The following is a 27,291-nucleotide window of genomic DNA, read 5'->3' as shown; positions in this document are numbered from 1 at the left end:
AGTGGCAAAGGCACTGAAGTTTTTCCAGGAGACCATTCTGTTGTCCCCCCCCCACCTCAATGCATGTCTTTTAGTATTTATATTAGAAGAATATGCTAGAATCCATCTGTTCATGGCCTGTTGGGTCCTCGAAGTGCCTTCCCAGGCCTACCCCAGTGTAGACCATAACATGTTCAGAAGTGCCATTTATGTTGTAATGCTTCACTGGGGTGGGATTTTCTTTTCTAAGTTACTTCAATGATTGAATAAAATGGTTGGTTTTCAAGTTGCCCTCTGCTTTTTAAATAGTTCAGTTGTGGAGAATCATAGAGTGGAATCATAGAATTGGGTTTGGTTGGAAAAGGCTTTTAAGATTAAGTCCACCACCTAACTCTACCAAGTCTGGTGCTAAATTACCATAGAATGGATTAGATTGGAAGGGACCTGAGAGATCATTTATTCCAACCCCTGTCATGGGCATGGACACCTCTCAACTAGACTTGGTTGCCCAAGGCCTCATCTAACACAGCCTTAAAGAGGGAGGAGGCACGCCCAACCTCTCTGGGCAACCTATTCCAGAGTCTCACCACCCTCATACTGAAGAATTTCTTCCTAAGATTGTCTAACCCTACTCTCCAGCAACTTAAAACCATTCCCACTTATTCTATCACTAGACACCCTCATGAAAAGTCCCTCTTCAGCTTTCCTGTAGGTTCCCTTCAGGTACTGCAAAGCAGCTCTAAGGTCCCCCTGGAGTCTTCTCCAGGCTGAACAACCCCAGCTCCCCCAGCCTCTCCTCATAGCAGAGGTGGTCTAGCCCTCAGATCACCCTTGTGAACTCCAACAGTTCTCTGTCCTTATGATGGGGACACAGAATTGGATGCGGCATTCAAGGTGGGGGGCTCACAAAAGCAGAGCAAAGGGACAAAATCCCACCTCTTGACCGGCTGGCCAAACTCCTCTTGATGCAGCCCAGGATACAGTTCACCTTCTAGGCTGCAGGAGAGTATTGTTGTGTCAATCCATACCCCCAAGGCTTTTTTTTCAGGGCTACTCTGCACCCAGCCTGCATTTGTGCCAGGGTTTGGCTCAACCCAGATGCAGGGCCTTGCACTTTGACCTGCTGAACCTCTACACAGTTCACACTGGCCCACTTCTCAAGCCTGTCAAGATCCTTTTGGACATTAGGTACCTAAAAAATCAAAGTGTAAATTAGGCCTTCATAAGCATGCTGTTAAATACCCTAATTTAAAGGACTTTTATTTGGCATTCGTCAACTACCTCTAAAAGCAAAGAGAAGTATTTTCCACAGATTCAAGACGCTGCTCATACAGCAGGACCTCAACACGAGAGGAAGCTGCAAGGGTTTTGTGTAACCCTCCCTTCTCAACACAAAGCCAAACACAATGAAGACGACTTGCCAGCCTGGAGCTCATCAGAACAATTTGTCTGTTTTCCCCCAGCTTCATTTATTTAAAGAAAAACAAAAGAATCGGCCATCAGAAGTCAGAATTCAATTTCCTGTTTGCTTTCGGGACAGTAAACCGATACCGTTTCAAACTGCATGCCATAGTTGGAGGTGGTTCCTAAGGGTACTCAAGGGACTCAAAGAGACTAAAAGCTTTTATCTGCTCATCTCCCAACTTTCCCCAGTCTGTGGTCAGTCTTGGGATCAGCAATAATCGCCTGAACCGCCACGATGGCCTCGTTGATTTTCGTTTGCAGCTCTCGGAGCTCCTCTATGTGCAGCAGGCGAAGAATTTGGGCGGCTTCGTTGAGCACAGCATCTGGGGGAGGTGCAGAAGGAGAAACGTGGATCATTTCCATCTGAAGAAAGGCTTAATCTAGCTTAATGCTGCATCTTTCATTCATGGTTTTCATACTTGGAAGAGGAAACGGCCCTCCCCTGCTGCTAGGGAGTGGCAAAGCGCTCTGCAAAACCTCACCCAGCCCTCGAGTTGGGTCAGTTTGTCGCATTCCGAGGAGTAATTTAGGTGAACGTGGGGCAGAAGTTAGGCAGCTAAACCACAGGGAAGCAACACAGATGTCCTCTGCTGGCAGAAACAAGACCTACAAGACACCGGCAGCGAGCTGCATTCCTCCCTGGCTGCCATTACAGGCCGTTATTTAAACATTACCCTGAAATGACAAACTCCCCAGCTAAGATTTAGGCTTTTCTGTTCCAAAACAAAACGCTCAGGCGCGCTCGTAAATAACGAGCGGGGAGGGAGAGGCTCTTTCCACTGCAGGGTTTGTGACTGGAGGCATTAGGCTCAGCTTTGACAGTAATGTCCTTTGTGAAAGGCAAAGATCACCAGTTAAAAGGAGCACTTAAGAAACGCTTACCTCCCGTGTCGAAACCAAGAATGTGCTTCTCCAGAGCGACAGGCAAACCCTTTAAGAAACAAAAAGAACGTTCAGATATGACCAGCAGAACCAGGGCAGAGACTGTGCCCCTGTACTGGACACTGGTGAGGTCACACGATGAGTACTGGGTAGAGTTTTGGGCCCCTCACTGCAAGAAGGGCATTGAGGTGCTGGAGCAGATCCAGAGAAGGGCAACAAAGCTGGTGGAGGGTGTGGAGAACAGGCGTGGTGAGGAGCAGCTGAGGGAACTGGGGGGGTTCAGCCTGGAGACAAGGAGGCTGAAGAGAGACCTCGTTGCTCTCTACAACTCCCTGAGAGGGAGTTGCAGTGAGGTGGGGGTTGGTCTCTTTTCCTTAGTAAGAAGTGATGAAATGAGAGGAAATGGCTTCCAGTTGTACCAGGGGAGGTTTAGGTTGAACATTAGAACTTTCTTCTCTGAAAGGGTTCTCAATACTGGAACAGGCTTCCCAGGGAGGTGGTTGAATCCCCATCCCTGGAAGTGTTCTAAAGTCCAGATATGGTGCTGAGGGGCATGGTTTAGCAACCAGTCAGATAATGGTTAGTCTTGATGATTCATAGATTCAAAGAATGGTTTGGAAGGCACCTTCAAGATCATCTAGTTCCAACAGCCCCCTCTGCCCCATGAGCAGGGACACCTTCCACTCGACTAGACTGCTCAAAGCCCATCCAACCTGGTCTTGCACACCCCCAGGGAGGGGGCATCCAGGACCTCCCTGGGTAACCTATTGCAGTGCCTTTTCCAAGGGAAATGTGGTTTTGTAATTAGAAATGTTCATTTAGCATGCTTGCAAAATAAAAGCAAGTGCTACAGCAGGCAATTGAAGGAGAGGACACCTGAGTATTGCTTTTGTGTGTGGTAACTTCAAGAAGTCATCCTGCTTGATTACACAGGAGCTCTGAAACATCAAACCGGGAGAATTAACTCAGAACCCCCTTCATGTTTAATCACTCCACTTGTCAGGCAAACCCCATTGGATACACACTGCCCACATCCACTCCTTAAAAGGCCAACAGCAGCACTGCCAGACAATACCCAACCCAGCAACATCCAGCAAACAAAACCCCAGCACCGACTGACTGGACTTTCCTAGAAACTGCTGCCTCCTAGCAGCTGCCAGTTTTCAAAGCACTGGCTGATGGGAGAGACAGCTGTAAAAATTCTGTTACGAAGAGAGGTTCTCAAGAACTGAGCTTGCACCCTCCACCAACAGCCCCAGAAGAGTTTGCTCGAGTGCTAAGCTCCGGAGTAAAGCTCAGCGTTGAGTTCCCTGAACGCCAGCTCTGTGAGGACAGCACAAGCAGATGTTTTATGAGCGGCCATTTAGAAGGGCTGCTGCTCTTCCTTTACTCCCTCCTGCTGTGGTCATGCTAAGCAATCACTCACCATGTTCCAACATGCACATAAAATTAGATTTAAACAATGCAGACACTAAAATTGCTTTTATTGCCTCTCGTTTTCCAGCCTTTGCCTTGCACGGCACAAACATTTCAGCTCAGAACCCTTGGTTTATAAACTAGGGGGCTGTAAACCTTCTAAACAGCAAGGGGGTTACGCAGAAGCTTTCATGGGCACACAGGAAAAATACCCCGAGTTGGTCACAACACCACCAACTAAACACAAAATGCTGAGTGAAATGAACTCCCTCATTCTCAAAAGGTGGTTCTTTTCCACAGCCTGTAGGGCAAAATGATTATGCAACAGCCACCTTAAAATCACACCTGAGTGTTAGCTCTTCAAACAGCTGTTAAGAACACCTCACACAATTGTGAGTAATATCATGGGGGGGGGGGTTGGGACCCCCACCATTGGGGTGTGGGGTGTGTGTCTAACCCCCCCCCAGCAGGCTGCCCAGGATCACAATTTCCAGGTGGCTTTGCAATCTCTCCAGAGAAGGAAACTCCACAACCTCTCTGGGCAGCCTGCTCCAGAGCTCCAGCACCCTCCTGTTCAGATGGAACCTCCTGAGTTCCAGTTTGTGCCCATTGCCCCTTGTCCTGTCACTGGGCACCGCTGAAAAAGAGTCTGGCCTCATCCTCTTACAGCTCTTTAGCTCTTGCTGAGCATTGATCAGACCCCTGCTGCCTGCTCTTCTCCAGGTTTAACAGCCCTGGCTCTCTCAGCCTTTCCCCCTCACAGAGATGCTCCAGTGCCCTCAGTGTCTGTGCAGCTTCCACTGGACTCTCTCCAGTAGTTCCTTGTCCTGCTTGAACTGCTGAGCCCAGAACTAGACCCGGGACTCCAGATGTGGCCTCACTAGGGCAGAGTAAAGGGGTAGAAGAACCTCCCTCAACCTGCTGGCCACCCCCTTCTTAATGCACCCCTGGAGACCATTGGCTTTCTGGGCCACGTGGGCACACTGCTGGCTCCTGATGAACCTGTCCACCAGCACATAAATGCACTTCTAAAGAAATCAGGTTTGTATTTCAGGCTGCAAAGACCTTGCTGCCACTCCAGTGTGTCCTTAGAGCCACAGGAGAAGGAAAACATTGATTCAGTTGGTTCTCTGAGGATGCATTTGCCAGGGCCACTGCAAGCACCTCCAACACTGAGTGACCACAGTGGCACCTTCAGATGGCTGCCTGAGATGCCCTGATAGAGCAGCACTGTTGCTTCTGCAGTGGGCCTGACCACTGCAGCCACATTCTCTGTAACTGGGAATGTCCACAGTAAAACTACATTCCCTGGGCACAAGAAGGGAAAAAAAAAAGTTTCCAGATTCCAGAGTAAAGGGAAAAAAAAAAAGTATCCACATTGTTGTGCTATGCCTCAGCTGTGGCCTTCAAGAGCATCCTTAAAGCTATCCTGAAGGAAATTTGTTATACTTAATCCTAGTTCATCAGGCAGGGAAAGCCCAGTGTGAGTCTGTCAGGATAAATCTGATCCTGCCTAGACCCTGAATTGCCAGCCATTCCAAAACAACATCTGAAGGAACCCAAAAGTGCAGTGTCTTACCTGAAAAACCCATAGCTGGACACCCCCAACAAGGTAAATCTCACTTTATCTGCTACACTGAAACCACAAGCAGAGCAGTAGGAGGTTCCTCAGTGCAGTCCTCCAGTCAGAGAACATCTCTGTATCCATTTCCCCATCCAATATTGCCCTGATTACAACTCCTTTTGTCTATTAGTCACCTGCCATGCAGTCAGACATTCAGAACATCGTTCAAAGCACAAAGCTTACTACCCCAAGTGTCACTGACCAGTATTTTGGCCATTAACAGCCACAATCAGAAGCAGAGGTTTACTTCTCTTCACCTATCCTGCAACTCAGCTATTTCACAGATTCACAGAATGGTTTGGGTTGGAAAGGACCTTAAAGATCTTTTCCACTGCTTTCAGCTATTTTCTCCACTTCTCTGGTCCACCACTATTCTGCTAATCACTGCTGGCACAGACAAAGCTGCCTTCATGCCTCCATCCCCCTCTCTTCTCTCCCCCTACTTGAAATTTAGCATTCCTCATGAGAATACACTCCCTGTGACATCCATCACATTCACCGACACTTCACCCTCAGGCCTGACCACGCTTTGAGGAGGACCTAAATATGAAGAATTGTCATGAAAAGAATTCACTGCTCCTCAAAGCAGCTTGTTCTGCCAAACACAAAGAGAATTCCATCGTGCTCCCTGCACAGCTACATAAACACCACCTAAAAGCAGCTTTTTATGATCATTAGTTATAGAATCTAAATTGGCTAACTTGGTCTCAGCTGCTTTCCCATCTCCCTGCTCTTTTGTAATGGTTTTGTGGATGTAGAAGACCAAAGCTTTGATTTACTGTTCCAAAGCTTCTGGCAGTTGCTGTGCAGCAGCCCAGAGCACCTGCAGTTGCCACTTAGTAAACACCATGAGCTGTGTTATGGCCATAAATAATCTTTCCTGAGCAGCTGCCAAGAAAGATGAAGGGACTCGAGCTCCCTCTGACCACATCTAGTCCCTATAAGCAGGGACACTTCTAAACAAACACCTGCAGAAAAAGAGGAGCTGCCTTCTCTGGCTGCACCAAACACCCAAGGCCAGCAGCTAGGAGCTGGAGAGAGGAGGAGCTGAAGAACCAGGATGTTTAGGCCATGATGGCCTGAAAAGCCAGTCAGCCCTTGGAACATCTTGCATGTGGACAGCTTGCAGCTACAAAGCACATCTGAAGAATCTGAGGTTTTAAGTGCAGGAGTTTCCTTCACCACCTTTTTGGGGAAGGTGGGGAGGAAGGAGGTAGATATCCAACACTTGTTCCTCAAGAATGTACAAGGTGTATGTACCATGCAAAACACTCCATACAAGGAACATTCCAGCCTGTTTACAGAGTCCAGGCTGCTGATTCCAAGGAAAGGCTAGGTCACACATCACAGAATGGTAAGGGCTGGAAGTGACCTCTGAAGATAATCTAGTCTCAAACTGCAGGCCTGCTGCACAGCACAGTAAGGGTCATCTTCTAGCAAGTAACTAAAAGAGTGGAACAGCAGTTTTACAGCACACATCATACAGCATCAGAAATACTGGCTCAGACTGTGTGATCAGCAGGACTAGAGAGGCGATTGTCCCCCCAAAAATGGCACTGATGAGGCCAACCTCAAATACTGGGTTCAGTTTTGGGTCCCTCACCCCAAGAATGACATTGAGGTGCTGAAGTGTGTACAGAGAAGGGCAATGAAGCTGTTGAAGGGTCTGGAGAGGAGCAACCAGGGGTTGTTCAGCATGGAAAAGAGGCTCTGGGGAGGCTGTCTCACTCTACAACTCCCTGAAAGGAGGCTGGAGCCAGGGGTGGGGCTTGGTCTCTTCTCCTAAGCAACAAGTGACAGGGTGAGAGGAAATGACATCAAATTGCACCAGGGGAGGTTTGGGTTGTCCATTAGGAAAAATGTCTCCCCTAAAAGCGCTGTCAGACCCTGAACAGGGTCCCCATCTCTGGAAGGATTAAAAAGCTGTGTAGATGTGGTGCTGAGGGACATGGTTTAGTGGTGGACTTGCTAGTGTTAATAATTGGACTTGATGATCTTGAAGGTCTTTTCCAGCCTAAACAATTCTATTATTATAGTATCACCAAGGTTGGAAGAGACCTCAAAGATCATCGAGTCCAACCTGTCACCACAGACCTCATGACCAGACCATGGCACCAAGTGGGTACATACATTCTATGGGTACATAAATTTGTATCTAAGTGAAACAAAAAGAGCTCTCCAAAATCCTCTAGGTCTTTTTAGGTCAGGGTGGTGAAGATCAAGACCAGGTTTGCCTTGAGCAACCTCATCTAGTGGGAGGCGCTGGAACTAGACAATCTTTAAGGTCCCTTCCAACCCAAACCATTCCATGATTCAGCAAGCTTCCACCACCCTCCTCAACCAGACTGAAGTTTGATGGAGATATCCAACATTCACACCTACACTTGCTGATCTGACCTGGGGGTTGGTAAGCACTAGGCTCATGCAGTGTCTATACAAACCTCCTTGGACTGCCCGGCCTTGGCGATGGCGTCCTGCGTCAAGCGCTCCTGAACCAGAATGCGGATGGCCTGGGAAGAAGCAGTTACAAGGGTTACAGGAATTAATTCAAGCCCTGATGCATTTCCCCACAGCTCCCAGGGAAAACAGCCAATGTTAACACCCAGTAAAATCCCAATCTCAGTTTTGTGAAAGACTTTTTTGGAAGACTCTTTCAGACACTGACTCTTTTCGAAGAGCACTGCTCTTTGCAGGTTGAGTCTTACGCAGCGTAGCCTCTTTGGCCGGAGGACAGCAGCTCTGGCTCTCTACAACTAGCTGAAAGGAGGTTGGAGTGAGGTGAGGGTTGGTCTCTTCTTCCAAGGAATAAGTGACAGGGTAAAAGGAAATGGCCTCCAGTTGCACCAGAGGAGGATCAAGGTTAGGCATGAAGAAAAATTTCTTGCCCAGGATTGTCAAGCCCTGGAACAGGCTGCCAAAGGCAGTGGTGGAATCCCCCCTCCCTGGGCGGATTGAAAAGCTGTGTAGGTGTGGTGCTGAGGCACATGGTTTAGTGGTGACCTGGCAGTGCTGGGGGTAATGGTTGGACTCGATGAACTTCAAGGTCTTTTCCAATCTAAATGATTCTGTGGGTCCACAACAATCCCAGAGCAGCAGCGCTGGTTTTGGTTTTCTGAGCTCTCACCCCTGCAATGCTGCAGCAATGCAGCTTCTTCAGGAAGGTAATCCTGCTATCAGCTTCTCTTAGTAGATGCTGAACCACCTTCCCATGCAAGAGGAACCTGGAGCAAGGCTGCCCACCCAGGTTTTTAAACAACTGAGGGCAGAAAGGAATTATTTTTGGACACAGGAACAAGAAGAGCCTTGATTTTAACAATCCTGCTGCTCATCTGTTTTTACTGGCTGCAGTACAGAGCATGAAATCGTACCAGAGCTATCAGTTACTGGTACCTACAGCTGGAAATGCCTCTAAAAATAACTGAAGAAACACCAAGCAGGCAGACTTCCACCAGAAAGAACTGGGTCTGTCAAACACATTCCTCAGACTTTCCCTGAGGAGCAGCCAAAAGTGACAGAAGCAGCCTTACAGCTTCATGCTTCCACCCTACCACAAGATTTCTCCCAGTTTGGGTCATGATTAAAGTCAGAATGACACCAGAAAGTTGTCACTGAACACCTCTATAAATCTTCCTAACTGAAGGGAGGCCAAAGAGTGATTTGAGGAGGAGTTTAAACTCCAGCAGTGAAACTAGAGCTTGTCTAAGAGAATGCTGAATGCCTTTTTGTGTTAGAAAACTGTATTACACAGATGCTCTCAGCTTGCCAGATCTAAATTAATAAAATGAGACTTCAACTATCTCTCTGCACACTCTGGCCAGATGGCTCTGGCATGTTTGCACCCTCTGGCCTTCCCTAAGCACCCACTCCTGAGTGTCCAAGCTTGAACAGGGATCACAAATCCTCCTCGTGCACACTTCAAACCTGATCACTATGGTGTAGAATGAAGAGTTTCCCTGACCAGCAACATCTCATACAATCAAGCCCTGAAGATTAGCACTGCTGCTGCATGAATTGCCATGGCAGGAGCCTATTCTCATCCATTAAAAGCAAGAAAATTCTGGCTGATGGGTTTGTCCAACTCTTTCTGCCTGAAAAAAAAGTGGGCAATGTAGAACTAGTGACAGAAATGGACATGTGTTTAGGCAGGAAACACATTTTGCTCTCGAGTACCTATTTGATGAACTCTGCTACAATTTGTTAGCTTTACAATAATCCTTTAAGACAACCTGAAAGAACTTTGTCTGAGAATGGCTGAGCTCATGCTGCACAGCCTCAAAACTACCATTCACCAGGTCTCCTCTCTCTGCCTGATACCCCTTTTCACAGCTCCATGGAGAAGGATCTTGGAGTCCTGATGGACAGGAAGTTATCCAAGGGACAGCAAAGTGCCCCTGTGGCAAAGATGTCAAATGGTATCCTGGGGTGCATTAAGGAGAGTGTGGCCAGCAGGCCAAGGGGGGTCTCTCCTCCACCTCCACTCTGCCCTAGTGTATTGTGTCCAGTTACAGGCCCAAGAAGGACAGGGAACTACTGGAGAGAGTCCAGCAGAGGCTATGAGGATGATGAAAGGACTGGAACACATCTCATGAGGAATGGCTGAGACACCTGGGGCTGTTTAGTCTGCAAAAAGAGCAGCCTGAGAGGAGATTGTATTAATAGCTATAAATATCTGAAGGGTGGGTGTCAAGATGAAGGTGCCAGTCTCTTTTCAATGTGGCAGGACAAGGGGAAATGGAAACAAAATGAAACACAGGAAGTTACAGCTCAACATGAGGAAAAAAGCTTTGCTGTGAGGATGCTGGAGCAGGCTGCCCAGAGAGGCTGTGGAGTCTCCTTCTCTATAGACTTTCAAGACCTGCCTGGATGTGTTCCTGTGTAACCTGCCCTACGTGATCCTGCTTTGGCAGGTGGGGTGGACTTGATGACCTGCAGAGGTCCCTTCCAACCCCTGCCATGCTGGGATTCTGTGAGAAGGAACAGCAATGTTTTGAAACATCCTTTGCTTCCCTTAGCCTCTGTGTTTTCAAGTTTCTCTTAATTTCTGGCACTGGAAATCAATCTCCTCTCCTTTGAGCACTTCATTTTCTCAGTAACAGTTCTCAGTGATGGAATTCCAGGAACTCAGCTACAATTGAACTGCTAACAGGATAATTCTCTCTGCCTTTATTTCCATGACTTACACCCTATGCTATTATCTGCTTGAAGTGGCACACAGAATGAGATTTACTTTCCATTTGTGCCTAAAAAAAAAACCCCTAAATTATAAAAAAAAAAAAATCAGCAGCCACTGGGGACAAGGAGGAAGAAAGGAGGTGAGAAGTGTGAAACTCACCTTCAGCATCACCAGGTAATCATCATGTCGCTGAATCTGAAGCAGATTAGCCAAAGCCATCACTCCTGCTTTGAAATCAGGATTATTCACTGTAAAAAAAAGAGAATCACCACATAAACAGCAGTGAGCAACCACTTAATCTAGCTACAAAACAATCAGAGGGTTGAAGAACATCATCCAAGCACACAGAGTTGTTTTCAGTGCCAAAGGCTCTGCATACATCCTCCTGCACAGGAAACCTGTGTTAAAGCTTTGAATGACATGAATGACATGAAGGTTTCTCTTTTCTACCACTGCAGAGCAGAGCCAAACCTGCTGGATGAGACTAGGAACAATCCTTAACTATCTTTTCTGACAAGGGGCAATGGGAAAAGTCTTGGGGGATTTAGGGCTAGTTTGAGTGGCTGTTTGCCACCACATTATGAACATGCCTAGCAGTCAAAACAACTAAAATGATTATGAGAGGTACAGCTGGGGAAGGCTGAGCCAACAAGCAACATGTGACAGTACTGAGGTAAGTATTCTGCTATCATGCTTCCCCAGCTTTTTAAATGATTTTTAAAGATATGTTAACGAATCCATAGACAAAAGATACCTTGCTATTTCCCCCTGGCCCACAGTAAGTACTCATGGCCACAGCATAGGACAGACATGGACCTACCTGCAGGATCAGGACCAGAGGCGGCCACAATGATGAGAGAGTTGGACTCCCTCTGAGGCCAGGGTTGTTCAGCCTGGAGAAGAGAAGGCTCCAGAGAGACCTTCTGGGGGCTTTTCAGTGCTTAAAGGGGCCTCTAAGAAAGCTGAGGACAGACTTCTGAGAAGGGCATGCTGTGACAGGACAAGGACTGATGGATTTAAACTAAAGGAGGGAGACTTAGTCTAGATAGAAGGAAGAAATGTTTGATGCTGAGGGTGGCGAGACACTGGCCCAGGTTGCCCAGAAAAGTAGTAGGTGCCCCATCCCTGGAACCACTGCAGGTCAGGCTGGACAGGGCTGGGAAAAACCTGCTCTAGTGGCAAATGTTCCTGTTGACTGCAGGGGGGTTGGACTGGATGAAAGTGAAAGGTCCCTTCCATCCCAAACTGTTTTGTGATTCTATGATGCCGTTTTCCAGAGCTCTCTGCAAAGCTGTTAAGCTGCTTCCTCATTCCCTGATAAGAACCCTCCCAACTTATTCTTTATCTGATAGTCTCTGTGCACCTCATTCTGCTGGGAAAGCTTCTCCTTTCTGCCCTTCCCCTTTTTCCCCCAACAATGCACATGAAGACACCTGGGATTCCCATGGAGCAGCAGGAACATACCAAGTGCACATGACCCAAAGGGACTCTCAAAACACTGCTCAGAGAAGCAATTTCAGCCAGCAGTGAAATAGAGGCACTTTGCATTTAGATGGGGCTTAAAAAAGCTACATGTAGCACAGTATTATAATGACTGCCATCCTGAGGAACACCATACAGGCCCTGGAACACATTCATAGTAGGCTGCTGCACACTTACCATCCAAGTGAATCAGTGGTTCTGCATTTTTTGCTGTGTTGTCAGTATTTTTAGCACCATCAGGGGTAGAATCCTTATACTTATCAGCTGGAAAATGAAGAAACAAACAGGAACACCATTAGAGCTAGTGAGAAAAGGCTTAGAGCCAAGCTGTAGCTTGCAATAGCTGTAGTTTTGAGGGTGTGGACACTGCTCAAGAGCTTTTTGGAGCTCCCTAAGGCACCCCAAAAGCTGCTCTTCCTGTGAGCTACCCTAACAGTGCCTATCCAAAGAGTTTGTGTGCGATCCTGAGCAGCATCACAGCATGCTGCACACATACACAGGGTGTTACCATCCTCTTCCCTACACTCTTCATCCCAGAAAGCTGAAGAAGCTGCACCATACAGCTGCTTTTAAAATCCACCAGTGCAACTGGCACTAGACCTCTGCCTCCAACAGCAGCATATGCAGAGCTCAGGAACTACAGATCTGAGCTGGTGCTGATCAGTGAGTCAAACATCCCCAGTGAAGGCTTTGTTTTATAGACTGCAGCATTCAGCTCCAACTCACACAGGGGTTTTTCAAGCCTTTTGAGGACAGAACCCTCCAGCTTCTCCATCTTCACATACCCCCTGAGGTCCAGCTGGCTCATTTTCTCCATCGTAAGGGAAGCATCTACAGATTGCAGGTATTTATATCCCAACCCTGTCCTGGGCAGAGCTCAGCTCTGCAGGAATTCCAGGTAATAGACAAGAGCATTTTGGCTGTTATGATGTCTGCCACCAGTAATTACTTTTATATCTGCACACTCAGTACAAGGAAATGAAACTGCTGCTGCCTGTTGAGATGTAACTCAACTTCATAAGCTCACACTAGTTCCCAAGGGTTCAGAATCCTGTCCTGTGAAACAAAGGTCTAAGAATAATCTCTTCAAATAAGTGTGGTCCTAAGGAAAATGTGTTTAATACCCTATAGAGCAAGTTCTCATAAAGGCAATCCCACAGGGAGCAGGGCATAAACATATACCATGGGTTTGGCTATATCCAGAAATAAAACAATAAATGCTACTGCACTGCCCCAGGGGAGCTGAAGAGGAACAGTTCCCATCTAGACATGGGGCAAAAGCAAGCAGGCTGCAGTTGTGTTTTTATTGAAGAACACAGTCTGCATTTTTTATGCTGCCCTGATTTGAGGAATACTTATTAAAACAGACTAGGAAAGCCCCATTTGCCCCACCAGTTTGAGATACCAAATTCACCCATACCATTGTCTCCATACTCCAGCCTAACTGCCAAGCCAAGAAGCCAGTCCACTGTCTCTTGTCGCTCGTGTATTTTGAAGGGACAGTTTACATCTTTCATGTACTGTGGGGCAGAGAGAGAACAAATGGATGTTATCGACCCACGTGAGTTAGCCAGGAGCACAGAGATGGGTTGTAAACAGTCACTCTCCCACAGACCTCACAGTTCACAGCATCACAGAATGGTTTGGGTTGGAAGGCACCTTAAAAATCATCTAGTTCCAACCCCTCTGCCAGGAGCAGGGACACCTCCAACTAGACCAGGATGCTCAAGGCCCTAGGTGATCCTGCTTTGGCAGGAGGGTTGGACTAGATCTCTAGAAGTCCCTTCCAGCCCCTAACATTCTATGATTCATAAATTCATAGAATGGTTTGTGTTTGAAGGAGCATTAAAGATTGCCTAGCTCCAACACCCCTGCCATTGGTAGGGTGACCTTCCACTAGACCAGGTTGCTCAAAGCTTCATCCAGCCTGGTCTTGAACACCTCCAGGGAGGGGGCATCCACAACTTCCCTGGGCAACCTGTTCCACATCACCTTCAGTGTAAAGAATTTCATCCTAATACCCAGCCTAAATCTGCCCTTCTCCAGCTTGAATCCATTCTCTCTCATCCTATCACTAGAAGCCCTTGTAAAGTCCCTCCCCAAGAGATTTGTAAGAGAGATATCAACAAGAAGCCTCCTTGTGTAATGTCCTGCTGTGGCGTCTGATCCTCTGAAGCATCTTAGAGCATTTCAAACCACCCTTAACTTGAGTCTGCCACTTCACAGTCACAGAATGGTTTGGGCTGAAAGGGACCTTCAAGATCATCTAGTCCCAACCCCCCTGCCATGGGCAGGGACACTTCCCACTACACCAGGCTGCTCAAAGCCCCACCTCAACCTGTCCTTGAACATTTCCAGGGAGAGGGCATCCACAGCCTCCCTGGGCAACCTGTTCCAGTGCCTCACCACTATCATGGGCAAGATTTTCTTCCTAATGTCTAATCTCAACCCATTTTCTTCCAGTCTGGAGCCATCACCTCTTGTCCTGGCTCTCCATGCCTTTGTAAAAAACCCCTCCCAACTCTTCTGTAGCTCTCTTCAAATACTGCAAGGCTGCTCTAATGTCTCTGTTAAGTCTGAACAAACTCAGCTTTCAGCCTGTCCTCACAGCAGAGGTGCTCCAGCCCTCGCATCATCTTCTGGTCATTTAGTAATGGCACCTACTGATGCTATTCATTGCCAGACTGTGACCAAAGAAAGCAAAATACCTTTTTCTTTGCCCTCTGTTCATTTTCCACAGTAAGTGGGGGTAAAGGAAAGGACAAAGAACAAACTATAGTAAAAACTTCACATGTGAAGCAGGAAGGAGGTATGACACTACCTGAGGCTTTCACAGTACTGGTGGTATGAGGATTCTGAGGGGCAGAAGTAATTTTCCTTTTCTTAGGGACTGTGTACAAGGGAAGACAAAATGTGTCTGGGATATGATATCAGAATGCTTTAGCCTCTCCCTCTGGAAAGCACAAGCACTGCAACTCTAGTCCTCCTGAGAAGACAGCAAGAGGTTCCAGGGAGGGGGGAAAAAGTGAGATGAAGGGGTACTGAGCAGTATTTTCAGCTCCTCACAGGGCTGTGTGGAGAGAAAGGAAAATAGGAAGCAAGTGAGAAAGCTTAATAGCCCTGTGGTGACCCAGAAAACTCACACACAGGAAACAGCATCTCTCCTACGAAGACAAGCTGAGAGTTGGGGTCTTTGAGCCTGGAGAAGAGGAGGGTCCAGGGAAAACTCAGAGCAGTCTTCCAGTACCTGCAGGGGGCTGCAGGAAAGTGGAATGACAGAGTAAGGGATGATGGCTTCAAACTGGGAGAAACTTGATTTAGATTAGACAGTAGGAAGAAATTCTTGCCCATGAGGGCAATGAGGCACTGGTTGCCCAGGGAAGCTGTGGAGGCTCCAAGCCTAGAAGTGTTCAAAGCCAGGTCAGATGGGGCCTTGAGCAACCTTGCCTAGTAGCAAGTGTAAGTGTAGGGCATTGTAAAATGATGATCTTGAAGGTCCCTTTGAACCCAAACCATTTTGTGATTCTACAAGATCCCTTGCAAAGTGATGGCTGCTTGCCATGCTCATAGACAACAATCATCTGGCTGTAATTGCAAGAGCCACAAGGATGAGCTGCTGCAATTTTCTGCCACACAGGCACAAAGCCTACAAGGGCATCAGCCCCATCCATTTCCCCTTTTGGTACATAAGGATCATTAATGCAGAAAAAGCTGTTCTTTTGAGGCTAGTTTTATTTCTACTTGAAGAGCTGAATGAAATCAGGCAAGTAAAAGATTGCAAAAAGACAGCTGAGTGAAGAGTGCATGCACAAAGTTCCATCACCTTAGTAACTCCTACAGCTTGGCTCCAACAATACATTTAACTTCCTAGAAATGTAAAAGTTCAGAGGCAGGAGAAATACTTAGAATGATTTACACTCAACCACAGCAGCAGCTGTTAGCAGTCATTCACCTCATCATTTAGAGCTGTGGCTGAGACAAGGAAATACCTTTTCAAAGGACTTGGGCCAGTCATCACTGTGTATGTTCCTTAAATTCCCTCGGTCTTCAATCTTGTAGTGTCTGATTTTCTGGTCTTCAAGCCAGACAATAAAATTCCTGAATTCTGTTTCATCTGTCAGAAGAAATAAACAAAGCAACAATGAACTGACATCTTAAGAAAAAAAACAAAACCAAGCCTTTAAGTTTTTATCCAATTCAAATAAATACTGGTGCCTTTGAGTGCTCTCTTAGCTTACCATAATGAAATCAGAGAGTGGGAGGGCTTGGAAGGGACCTCTGGAGATCACCCAGTCTAACCCCCCTGTGCTAAAGCAGGGGCAGCCACAGCAGGCTGCCCAGGATCACAATTTCCAGGTGAGTCTGGAATCTCTCCAGAGAAGGAAACTCCACAGCCTCTCTGGGCAGCCTGCTCCAGGGATCCAGCATCCTCACACTGAAGAAATTTCTCTTCATGTTCAGATGGAACCTCCTGGGCTCCAGTTTGTGCCCATTGCCCCTTGTACTGTCACTGGGCAGCACTGAGAAGAGTCTGGCCCCATTCTTTTAAGCCTCACCCTGAGGCTGAGCATTGATGAGAACTGCTCTCAGGCTGCTCTTCTCCAGGCTAAACAGCCCCAGGTCTCTCAGCTTTCCTCCTCACAAAGAGGCTGCAGGTCCCTTGGCATCTTTGCAGCCACTGCTGGACTCCATCCAGTAGTTCCCTGTCTCCATGAACAGGGCAACCCAGACCTGGACCAAGTACTTCAGCTGTGGCCTCACTAGAGGCAGGGTGTTAGATGTATCATCCCCCTCTACTAAACTCACATACTCCAGGACAACTTCTGACCAAAATTCAACACCGAGTGTTACTCATCTTTCAAGTCACTTCTATGGTTGAGTGACTACACCCATCAGCTTGTTTTTATTAGAAATACAGTTATAACTCACTAGGTGAAGAAGGAAAAGTGAAAATGGTAGCAAAGGATAAATCTGTCACCTTAGCAGTAACCCCTCATGAGCAACACACGACTTGTGACCCTTCTCTTGTTACCTTTCTCTTCCTTTAGTGTTGACTCAACTCACCTTGGTTATTGAGCCAACACCTTGTTACTTGGGAGCTGGAACTCCACAGTACAAAGACTGTGGCCCAAACAAAGACATTCATACTGGACAAAACAATTAGCCTGCACTTGCACTTCAGAGACAGAGTTCACGTCTGAACACAGCAGATCATTGCCCTGGGCTATCACCAGTCCTTCAACTGGGATATTTTGGCTTTGGATGAAATTGTAATATCCCAGGTTAACGAATTTAATAACTTTCTGCATCACAGAGTGGGGGAAGCACATGGTTTTCCCCATCAGGGACAAGAATGATACTGCTGATGCTTAAAACGGTCTTCTAAGTGATGTAAGTGCCCTACTTCTATAGATTGTGCTGTAAGAAATGGCCACAGTCACAAGTGGGAAGGAAAGACCTTTAAAACCTTCTCTGCTGACAAAAGGAACCCCAAATAAAAAGATAACCATACAATCAAACAATGGTTTTGGGAAGGGCCTGGGGCCATGTGTGCTTTAAACATCATCTACTCCGACCCCTCTGCAGTCAGCAGGGATGTCTGCAACAAGGGCAGGCTGCTCAGAGCCCCTGACAACCTGACCTGCAATGGTTTCAGGTCTGGGGCATCTACCACCTCCCTGGGCAACCTGGGCCAATGTCTCACCACCCTCAGCATCAAACATTTCTCTGTTCTCTGTAGTCTACATCTCCCTGCTTTCAGCTTAAAGCCTTCACCTCTTGTCCTGTCACAACAGGACCTCACAAAAAAAGAAATGTTAATTGTAAGGAACTTAAGACCTACATCTGAAGAAGATACCAGTAGATGACATCTTTTGAAACAGAAACAAGCCTGCCAGAAGCACTGAAGGAAAGAGATGCCCTGAAGCTTATGACTGATCACGCTGGACAAATACATTTGTTACAGGGCCATTTCAAGCAAGAAAAAAAAAGTTAAGTGCAGCAAAAATCAAACCTCAAAGCATCGACATGTACTGATGAAAGAGAAAATGGCTCTAACCACATCACCAGGCTACTCTTACTCACCCCACTGTCCCTGTTTGTGCTTCACGCAGAGGACAGACATGCCCCAAGGCAGGTTCATGCAGCGACTGAGAGTGTTTTCTGTGACACTCGTGACTCCTGTGCCTCGCATAACGCGAGCCAAGGCTCGTCATGGCAGACCACGAACAGCAGCGACATTGTCTATCCCTGCATCGCATCTGTACCTTTGCTCTGCTTCCAGACAACGCTCAAAGAGCCACGAATCCCACCCAACAGCGTGCACCCACTGCAACGCCCTAGGCTGCCGGTTTGCCCTGCGAAAATTCGGGATTCCCCCTCATTCCCGCGCTGTAGCTTAAACTCTGAGCCCAGAGAGCTGCGCTAACGCCCAGACCATCCCGATCTTAACCCCGCTTCCACGGGTAACCACGGGGACACCGCGGGGGCGAAAGGAGGAGGTTCCCAGGGCACTGAGGAGAGGGGGGAAAGCCGAGTCGCCTCGGCAGCCCCCGGCCTCAGAGAGGGGCCCAGGGCCGCCAGAGCTTGAGGATAGCGGCGGGAAAGCGGGAGGGTATCCAATCAGGGTGCCACGGCCCCGCCGCAGCTCCTCACCCCTGCAGTTGAAGCCAGTCGGGTTGTGGTAGTCGAGCGCCGAAAGCTTGCGGCGGAACATGGCGCCGGAACCGCCGGCGGAACCTCCGCGAAGAGCCGGGCCCGGCCGGAGAGGAAGGAGCACCCTCTAACTCATGCTCTGCCTGCCCATTGGCCAGGTGCACGGCGACAGGCAGCCTCCGTCACCAATCAGAAAGTTGAAGGGTGCTGCTGGGAGCGGAAGTGACTCGTCAGCTTCATTGACGCGGCGGCGGGCGGGGCTGAGCGGAGCGTGGGGGAGCTGTGGGCGGGAGTTGGTTTGTGTTGGGGAGCACTGGGGAGTGCTGAGCCGTGCTGGGGAGTACTGCGCTCTGCTGGGCCGCATAGAATCATAGAATGGTCTGGTTTGGAAGGGAGCTCCGAGCGTCGTCTAGTGTTCCGCACCCCCCTCTCCCCCACCTTGCGGTAAGCAAGGGCATCCTCAACTGGATCAGGCTCCCCACAGCCCTATCGAGCCTCTTTTTTAATATCTCCAGGGATGGGGCCCCAGCCACCTCCCCGGGCAACCTGCTCTAGTGTTCATTACCCTCATGGTAAAGAACCTGTTCCTGACATCCCATCTCAATCTGCTTTTCTCCAGTTTGAAGCCATTGCCCCTTGTCCTATCACTACAGGCTTTTGTAAACGGTTTCTCCCCATCCTTCTTGTAGGCCCCCTTCAGGTACTGGAAGGCCGCTATTGGGTCTTTCCGAAGCCGCCTGTTCTCCATGCTGAACAACCCCGGCTTCCTCAGCCTCGCAGCAGAGGTGCTCTAACCCTCTGATAATTTTAGTGGCCCTCCTCTGTACCTGCTCCATCAGCTCCGTGTCCTTCCTATATAGAATAAACCAGGTTGGAAGAGACCTTCAAGATCATCGCGTCCATTGAGGGCTCCAGGTGAGGTCTCGCTAGAGTAAAGTGGCATTGGGCTGTACCGTGGAGCACTGCGTTGGACTGGGCCACCCTAGGCTGTAAGGGGGGGCGCTGAGCTGAATGGGGGAACGGATTGCTCAGGATCACAATGTCGAGGCAGGTTTGGAATCAAGGAGACTCTGACTTTTCTGGGCAGCCTGCTTCAGGGCTTCAGCAGCATCACAGCAAAAAAAGTTTTTCCTTCTGTTCAAATGGAACCTCTGGGTTCCAGTTTGTGCCCATTGCCCCTTGTCCTGTCACAGGGCACCGTTAGAGTCTCTCCTCATCCTCTTGCCCCCCCACCTTAGCTTTAGCTGAGCATTGATCAGATCCCCTCTCAGGCTGCTCTTCCCCAGGCTCAACAGCCCCAGGTTTCTCAGCCTTTCATCCTCACAGAGATGCTCCAGGCCCCTCAGCATCTTTGGAGCCTCCACTGGGCTCTCTCCAGTAGTTCCCTGTCTCTTGACCTGGGCAGCCCAGATTTGGACACAATACTCTGGAAGAGGCAATTGTTTTCCCTTCTTGTGCTCTCCAGAATTTAGATACCTGGGGTTTTTTACAGTTTTCAAACAACTTGTCCATCATCCCAATTTCACAGAGACCCACCCCAGCCTGGAGCTGACTCAACATTTTATCATCCTCCTGGGAAGCAGAAATAGGGGGTTCTGAGCCTGAGCCTCTTCTGTGCCATGTCTAGCTTGTAATTAAACTTTTTTCCTTGCTGCTGCTGCTAGTCATAGAATCATTTTGGCTGGAAAAGGCCTTTAAAATCATTGAGTCCAACCAGGACCCCAGCACTGCCAGGTCACCACTAAACCGTGTCCCACAGCACCACATCTACACAGCTTTTCAATCACTCCAGGGATGGTGACTCCACCACAGCCCCGAGCAGCCTGATCCAGGCCTTGACAACACTTTCTGTGAAGAAAATCATCCTCAAGCTTTGCCCCCAGACATATTTTGATCATCTTTATGGCGATGATTTGGTTAATGTCCAGGAAAAGTTTCTATTCTGGCGGCACCTTTCAGAAGGGCTCTGTGCTAAGTGCCAGCCAGTGGGTGAAGGATGCCAGTTTAAGTGTTGGGGGTTTTTTGGCTGGTTTTGCCTCGGGAAAGTGATGAGTTTGGATTGGGAGTGAGGCCACCCCCGTTTCCTGTCCCACCCCACCACCAGACATGGTGCTGACAGCACGCCAAGCTGATGCAGTATTCATCCTGACATTTCTCTCAGTGCCAGCCCTTCCCAGCTGGCAGCCAGCACAGCTGTGATGGCAGAGTGGCAGAGAACTGAGCCAATCCTCCCCACAGCCACACCCTAGGTGGGACTGTGGGTGCCTCTGCCACCCCCTTCCCCTTTGGGACTGTTCCTCTCGCATTCACTGTCTCTCTTCCATCTTGTTCCTGGTTCCCTGCAGCAGGCAGGGAGCCAGCTCTGCCTCCTTCAACTTTTACAGCTGGAGCCCACCAGTGATTCAGCATGCTGGTGACACGTCAGTGGTGGTGTGCAGTGAGCAGCGAAGGCACAAACCCTGTGGTGTGGTTGAAAGGAGACTGGGACCATCCCTGGGGTCTGTGGCCATCTGAGGGCATGTGCCTTCAGCAGCACAAGCAGGACAAGGAAGATGTGGACCTGATGGAGCAGGTTGAGAGAAGACCACAACAATGGTGGGGGGGCTGGAAGCCCTCTGCTATGCGAATAGGCTGAGAGACTTGCAGTTCTTTAGCCTGAAGAAGAGAAGGCTCCAGAGAGACCTTCTGGTGGCCTTCCAGTACTTGAAGGGGCAATCTTTTTACAGGTGCGTGTAGTGGTAGGACAAGGAATGATGATTTTAAACTGCAAGAGAGATGTGGACTGGACAGAAGAAAGAAATATTTGATGCTGAGGATGGTGAGACCCTGGCCCAGGCTGCCCAGAGAAATGGTAGGTGCCCCATCCCTGGAAATCTTCCAGGTCAGGTTTTGGGCTTGTTAGCAAGCTGCTGTAGTTGCAGATGCTGCTGCTGACTGCAGCAGGGGTTAGACTAGATGACCTTTAAAGGTTCCTTCCAACCCAAAGCATTCTGTGATTTTATGATTCTGTGTCCACCCCAGCAAGAGTGATCAGTGATGAAACCTCTGCCTGAGTGTGACCAACATGGTCCAGTGCTTGCAGTAGAATGGGTCTCTCTGATCTTTCTCCACCTCTCATGCCTTTATCATCAACAGGACAGCCCTTGGCCTTTTTAACCCATCCCATTTTACCCTGGGTTTGGTAATCTTCCACTTCCCTGCTGGGTCTAACCCCTCCTGTAGCAATATGCTACAAGTCCCCCAGAGCAAAGCCATCCCCAAGGGCTGTGATGAGGTATTGTGCTTCTCCTCTCCTCTTCCTGTTGCCTGCTGCAAATCTAAAGGGCTCAAATCTAATGAATGCAATTAGTGCTAATGGGTTTTTTCTCAGTAATGAGCCATACAGCACCTCACACCAGTGCTGGGGTGGGCAGCAGCATGGTGTGCAGGGAACAACATCTCACCTCCGCTTTCTCTGGGCTCTCCACACCTCCACCAGTTCAGCAGATGCTGCTGGCTCAGCTGCTGCTCCGGAGCTGAAGCCTGGGGAGGTGAAGATGAAAGAGAACAAGGCTTGGAAATGGAGGAGAGCCAGCGAGGTATGGCAACAGCTGAGCACTGCCTGGCTTGGCACGCTGAGCGGGAGCGGCGGCGTGGGAGCGGCAGTTGGCTCGCTCCGTCACAGTGACACTGATGGGGGTTTTATTTTTAAGCTGGCATGATGAACACAGAAAGGGAGAGAATCAGAATGGGTTGGGTTGGAAAGGATCTTAGAGACCATTTAGTCCAACCCCCCCCTGCAATCAGCAGGGACATCTGCAACTAGAGCGGGTTGCTCAGAGCCCCAAACAACCTGACCTGGAATGGCGAATCTACAACCTCTCTGGGCAACCTGGGACCGGGTCTCAGCACGCTCTGCATCAAACATTTCTTCCTTCTCTCTAGGCTGAATCTCCCTGGTTTAACTGTGTCCAGTTCTGGGCCCCTCAATTTAAGAAGGACATTGAGACACTTGAACATGTCCAGAGAAGGGCAACAAGGCTGGGGAGAGGCCTCGAGCACAAGCCCTATGAGGAGAGGCTGAGGGTGCTGGGGTTGCTTAGCCTGGAGAAGAGGAGGCTCAGGGGAGACCTTAATGCTGTCTACAACTATGTGAAAGGAGGGTGTAGCCAGGTGGGGGTTGGTGTCTTCTCCCAGGCAACCAGCAGCAGAACAAGAGGACACAGTCTCAAGCTGTGCCAGGGGAGGTTTAGGCTTGAGGTGAGGAGAAAGTTCTTCATAGAAAGAGTAATTTGCCATTGGAATGTGCCACCCAGGGGGTTGGTGGAGTCCCTGTCCCTGGAGGTGTTCAAAAAAGGAGTGGATGTGGCACTTGAAGCCATGGTTTAGTTAGTCATGAGATGTTGGATGATAGGTTGGCCTTGATGATCTCTGAGGTCTTTTCTAACCTCGTTGATTCTGTGATTCTATGATACCATCACCCCTTGTCCTGTCACGACAGGCCCTGCTCAAAAGTCTGTCCCCAGCTTTCGGACCAGCCCCTTTAAGCATTCAAAGGCCACCAGAAGGTCTCCCAGGAGCCTTCTCCAGTCTGAACAACCCCAACTTCTTGGCCTGTCCTCACAGCACAGGGCTTCCAGCCCTCACATCATTGTTGTGGCCTCTGGCCCTGCTCCAACAGGTCCATGTCTCTCCTGTGCTGAGGTCTCCACAGCTGGCCCCAGCACTGCAGGTGGGGTCTCAGCAGAGACAGAGAGGCAGAATCCCCTCCCTCCACCTGCTGCCCATGCTACTGGGCATGGAGAGCTGAGAGTTGATCCCACAACTGTAGTACAGTATCTCCAGGCAGCATTTGTTCTTATCACACATGGAAACCTGAAATACCTACATGGCATCCATGCCAGGTTTCATTCCAAACCCCATGCTTCTGCCTTGCTCTTGGCCCCATGGATGACCTGAGGTTGAGCAGCTCCAAATGGTGGCTGGCTCCTTAGCTGAGAAATTATTTGCCTGTGAGAGCTCTGTGAAACCAGAGTGCAAATTCAGGTTGTGGTCAATTTATTAGGAAAATCTGGAAAGCACTGGGGAAGAGAGGTGGATCTGAGTGGGGACTTGAGGGATGCTTTGCTTCCTTGCAGCCTGGGAATAATCTGGGCAGGGAGAGTCCTGCTCTCCATTTCCTCTTCCCTAGCCTCCCACCATTGCAAGGATGAGGCTCAGACCCTTACAGTTTTCCCATAACAGCCCCAAATGAGGCCATTCCTGGTATAGGCTAGGAGTTGGGGCTCAGACCTTCAGAATTTCCTCAGAACAGCCCCAAATGAGGCCATTCTTGCTCTGGGCTATGGGATGAACCAGGCTGGATCCTGTGCTGGCTGTGGTGGTGGTGATACCGGGGAGAGACTGTACTTGCTGCCAGGGGTGGGAGAAAAAGGAAAGTGATGGGAGAAGGAATGGATACCAAAGCCAGAGCATTCAGGTGCTTTTCAGTTTCTGAGTGATGGGGATTTTGAGCAAGTCTGATCCTACCCTGAACTGGCTCATCTGGTGGGAACAAGAAGCTGTGGCTCAGGAGCTTTGAGAGGCTTCACATTTCTTCGCTGATGGGCACCAAAGGTCCTGCCGAACCCCACAGCTCAGCAGGGAGACCCCCTAAACCCCTTTGGAACAGGATCCAGCTGCAACCAAGGTAGGAACCCACCTGCCCAAGGAACCCACAGATAAAGAACATCATCTCCAAAGGCTTGAAACAAATCCAAAATTTTATTTCCAACAAGTACACACAGAGCATCTGGGATGGGGATGAGCTACATCACAACGCCGACCTCCTCCCCACACTGGCTTGTGGTTACAGCCGCCCCCTCCCCAAAAGATTGGCAGCATCAGGTTGGCACTGGAGGGACAAACTTGCTCCCATCAACCTTGGCAGTCAAAACCAGAAAGTCCTTTTCCATTACTTCTTTAGAAGCCTGGGGGTAGGGTGGAATGGCCTTTGATCCCATGCTGGAAATCCAGCACCAGGATGGAGATGACTGGTATTTTGGTTGTGAGGAGAAGTTGTGGGGGGAGTGGGGGTGTGGAAATGATCTTGGCAGGAGATCGCTACTTGGCTAACAAACACAGGTCTGTGTAAACAGAAATATTGAGGTGAAATACCTGGCAGCACACCAATGTCAACACCACTACCAACAGAAAAAAAAATGAAGAGCAGCAACGTAAAAACACCTTCCATGAGTAGTTTAGGCTAATTCAAAATCCCCCCCCTCCCTCCCCTCCCCCAAATACACGTTTACTCTTCATGCAGCTTGATATCTCCGTTCATTTATTAAGAATTTGAGTTGTAAAATACGTTAAGTCGTTAAAAAAAGTCTTACAAACCACTTCATGACAGCGTTTGAGAAGGGGTGGGGTGGGAGCTCCCACTGCCACCACCCCACCACCTCCCCCCCCGCCAGGGTCAGACCGGCTGCGCTTCACTCTCTGTGACGGTAAATCAGCAGTAAAAAGAAAAGACAAACCCAGGGTGGGGTTTGGAAACCTCTGCTTTGGAACACCAAGAGTGAAACCAGCTGCAGAGGGAACAACTTCATCCATCCTTCATCCTAAAGCTACGTGAGCTGTTGGAAAAAAAAGATCAGGACAAGGAAGGGTTAGGGAGGGTGGAAAGCCACCAGGGGAGGGCTTGGGGCCATCTAGGCTATTCGTGTTGTATAAATGTTCTCAGGTGCCAAAAAAGGTTTGAATCCAGTGTAAGAACAACTGGTCTTCTCTGTAGAAGACTAGAAAAAGAGTATGAAAAGGTAGAAAAACCAAAATGCACTTGTTATGGGCTAGAAAGAGTCACCAAAAAAGTACCCAAAGACTATCGCCCTCTTGAATGCGTAGGGATTGTTAAGCTAATATGGTATAGCGTGGTCACTGCAGACCTCCAAAACCCCTAGGGGATGCCCACCTAATTTTGATCCCTAACTTACAATTCCCAAAGTTTCTTAGGGGTTGTAGATGAGTGGGGAAAGCCAGGAGGTTTTCTGCAGGGAAAGGAGAGCCAAGCCTCATCCACCAAAGTTTAGCCTGAGGTGGAGCCAAAAATGGTGGCTTGCGTCCCCTAAAATGCTGACTGTGGATGAACTGAGCCTGGGAAGAATTCCCCAGCCTGACACGGAGCTCAGGCTGTGTGTAAACAAGGTATCAGGCACCTCCTTGAAAGGGTGGCCCCATGGGTCCCAAAGGTGCTCCCCTGCCCCTACCCATCATGTCAGGGTGAACAGGAGAGCTGGCCGGTGCAAGAAGGGACAGAAGTGCCCCACCACAGAGCAGTGTCCCACCATGGGTCAGCATCCCACTGTGGGTCAGCATTTCGTGGTGCAGCAGCATCCCGTGGTGGGCCAGCATCCCATGGTGGAGGAGCAATCCACCCTGGAGAAGCATCTGACCATGGGGCAGCATCTCACCACAGGGCAATATCTCACCACAGGGCAACATCTCATGGTGGAGGAACGTCCCGTGGTGGATGAACATCCCTCCATGGAGCAGCACCCCACAGTAGGCCAGCATCCCTCTGTAGAACAACGTCCCAGAGAATCACAGAATCGCAGACTGGTTTAGGTTGGAAGGGACTTTTAAAGGTCATCCAGTCCAACCCGTCTGCACTGAGCAGGGGCATCTGCAACTAGAGCAGGTTGCTCAGAGCCCTGAGCAGCCTGACCTGGAATGTTTGCAGGGATGGGGCATCTACCACCTCTCTGGGCAACTTGCCTCATGCTAGGGCAGCATCACCCCACAGAGCAGCATGCTCACGTAGGGCAGGCTGCCATCGTGGGACAACATCCCAAGCCAGTCCCGTGGAGAGGAGATGCTGCCTGGAAGCCAAAGGAGCAAGACAGGGACCAAGTGAGGAGGACAGAGGCACAGAGGTGTAGGAGAAGAGGAAAGACCCAGAAGGAAGTGGTTAACTTTGATTTTCAGCTTTCTTGCTACCCCACAATGCCCGGGCCCTCCCCAGGCCCTCGCACCCAGGGGTTGGCACCTACTGCAACGCAGGAGGTATTTCAGGCACGTCTAAGGCATCACAGGAGTTGTCTTTGCTTTCAGAACCATCTTGTTGTCCTCCCTACTGCTTCTCCCACCAGCACACGATGTCCAAACGATAGAAAAGAAAAGTCTGGAGCAGATGAACAGATGCACTACCATCAAACACTGTCACAGGAGTATGAAGCACCAGCCACAACACAGGACTCACTTAGCTGAAGCTAACCGTGGACAAAATGTTAGAAAGGAGGGATTTGCCAGAAACATGGAACCACCAGCACGCAGGGAGCAAGCAGGAGCTGTTGGTTCCTTTGTTGACCCACCCTGGGGTTCCTCACCCCCTGCACTGCGCTACCACCAGAAGTGGGGGGGAAAACAAAACCATGAGACCGAACATTGCGTAACGTCATCATCGTCTAGCCTGCCTCTAGGCCTCTGACAGCTGAAACCAGGGAAAGGCTGGAAACAACGTTTGGGAAGCAACCCACAATACCGTTCTGAGAAGGTTTATACACAATCCATAGCAGTTACTTTGCTCAGCACAGCTTCTGGTGCTTTAAATAGGGGACAAACAATTTGGTGAGCAGGAAAGTGGCACGGGTTTATTCTT

General features: G+C 49.1%; 1 protein-coding gene across 1 annotated transcript; it reads right to left on the bottom strand.

Annotated features, from left to right (window-relative positions):
- Positions 1 to 1,211: 1,211 nt before the first annotated feature.
- Positions 1,212 to 18,804, bottom strand: RTRAF (RNA transcription, translation and transport factor). Its single transcript, XM_009899516.2, has 8 exons — positions 18,675 to 18,804; positions 16,010 to 16,134; positions 13,441 to 13,540; positions 12,198 to 12,284; positions 10,698 to 10,786; positions 7,807 to 7,875; positions 2,326 to 2,374; positions 1,212 to 1,766 (listed from the first exon to the last, which is right to left on the bottom strand). The coding sequence occupies exons 1-8, from the start codon at positions 18,733 to 18,735 to the stop codon at positions 1,612 to 1,614; spliced, it is 735 nt and encodes a 244-aa protein (XP_009897818.1). The 5' UTR covers positions 18,736 to 18,804; the 3' UTR covers positions 1,212 to 1,611.
- Between the last annotated feature and the right edge of the window lie 8,487 nt (positions 18,805 to 27,291).

Source organism: Dryobates pubescens, chromosome 5 (genome assembly GCF_014839835.1).
Source record: "Dryobates pubescens isolate bDryPub1 chromosome 5, bDryPub1.pri, whole genome shotgun sequence".
Lineage (NCBI taxonomy): Eukaryota > Metazoa > Chordata > Aves > Piciformes > Picidae > Dryobates > Dryobates pubescens.
The sequence above is the reverse complement of the archived record's forward strand: the minus strand, read 5'-3'. Positions and strand labels throughout refer to the sequence as shown.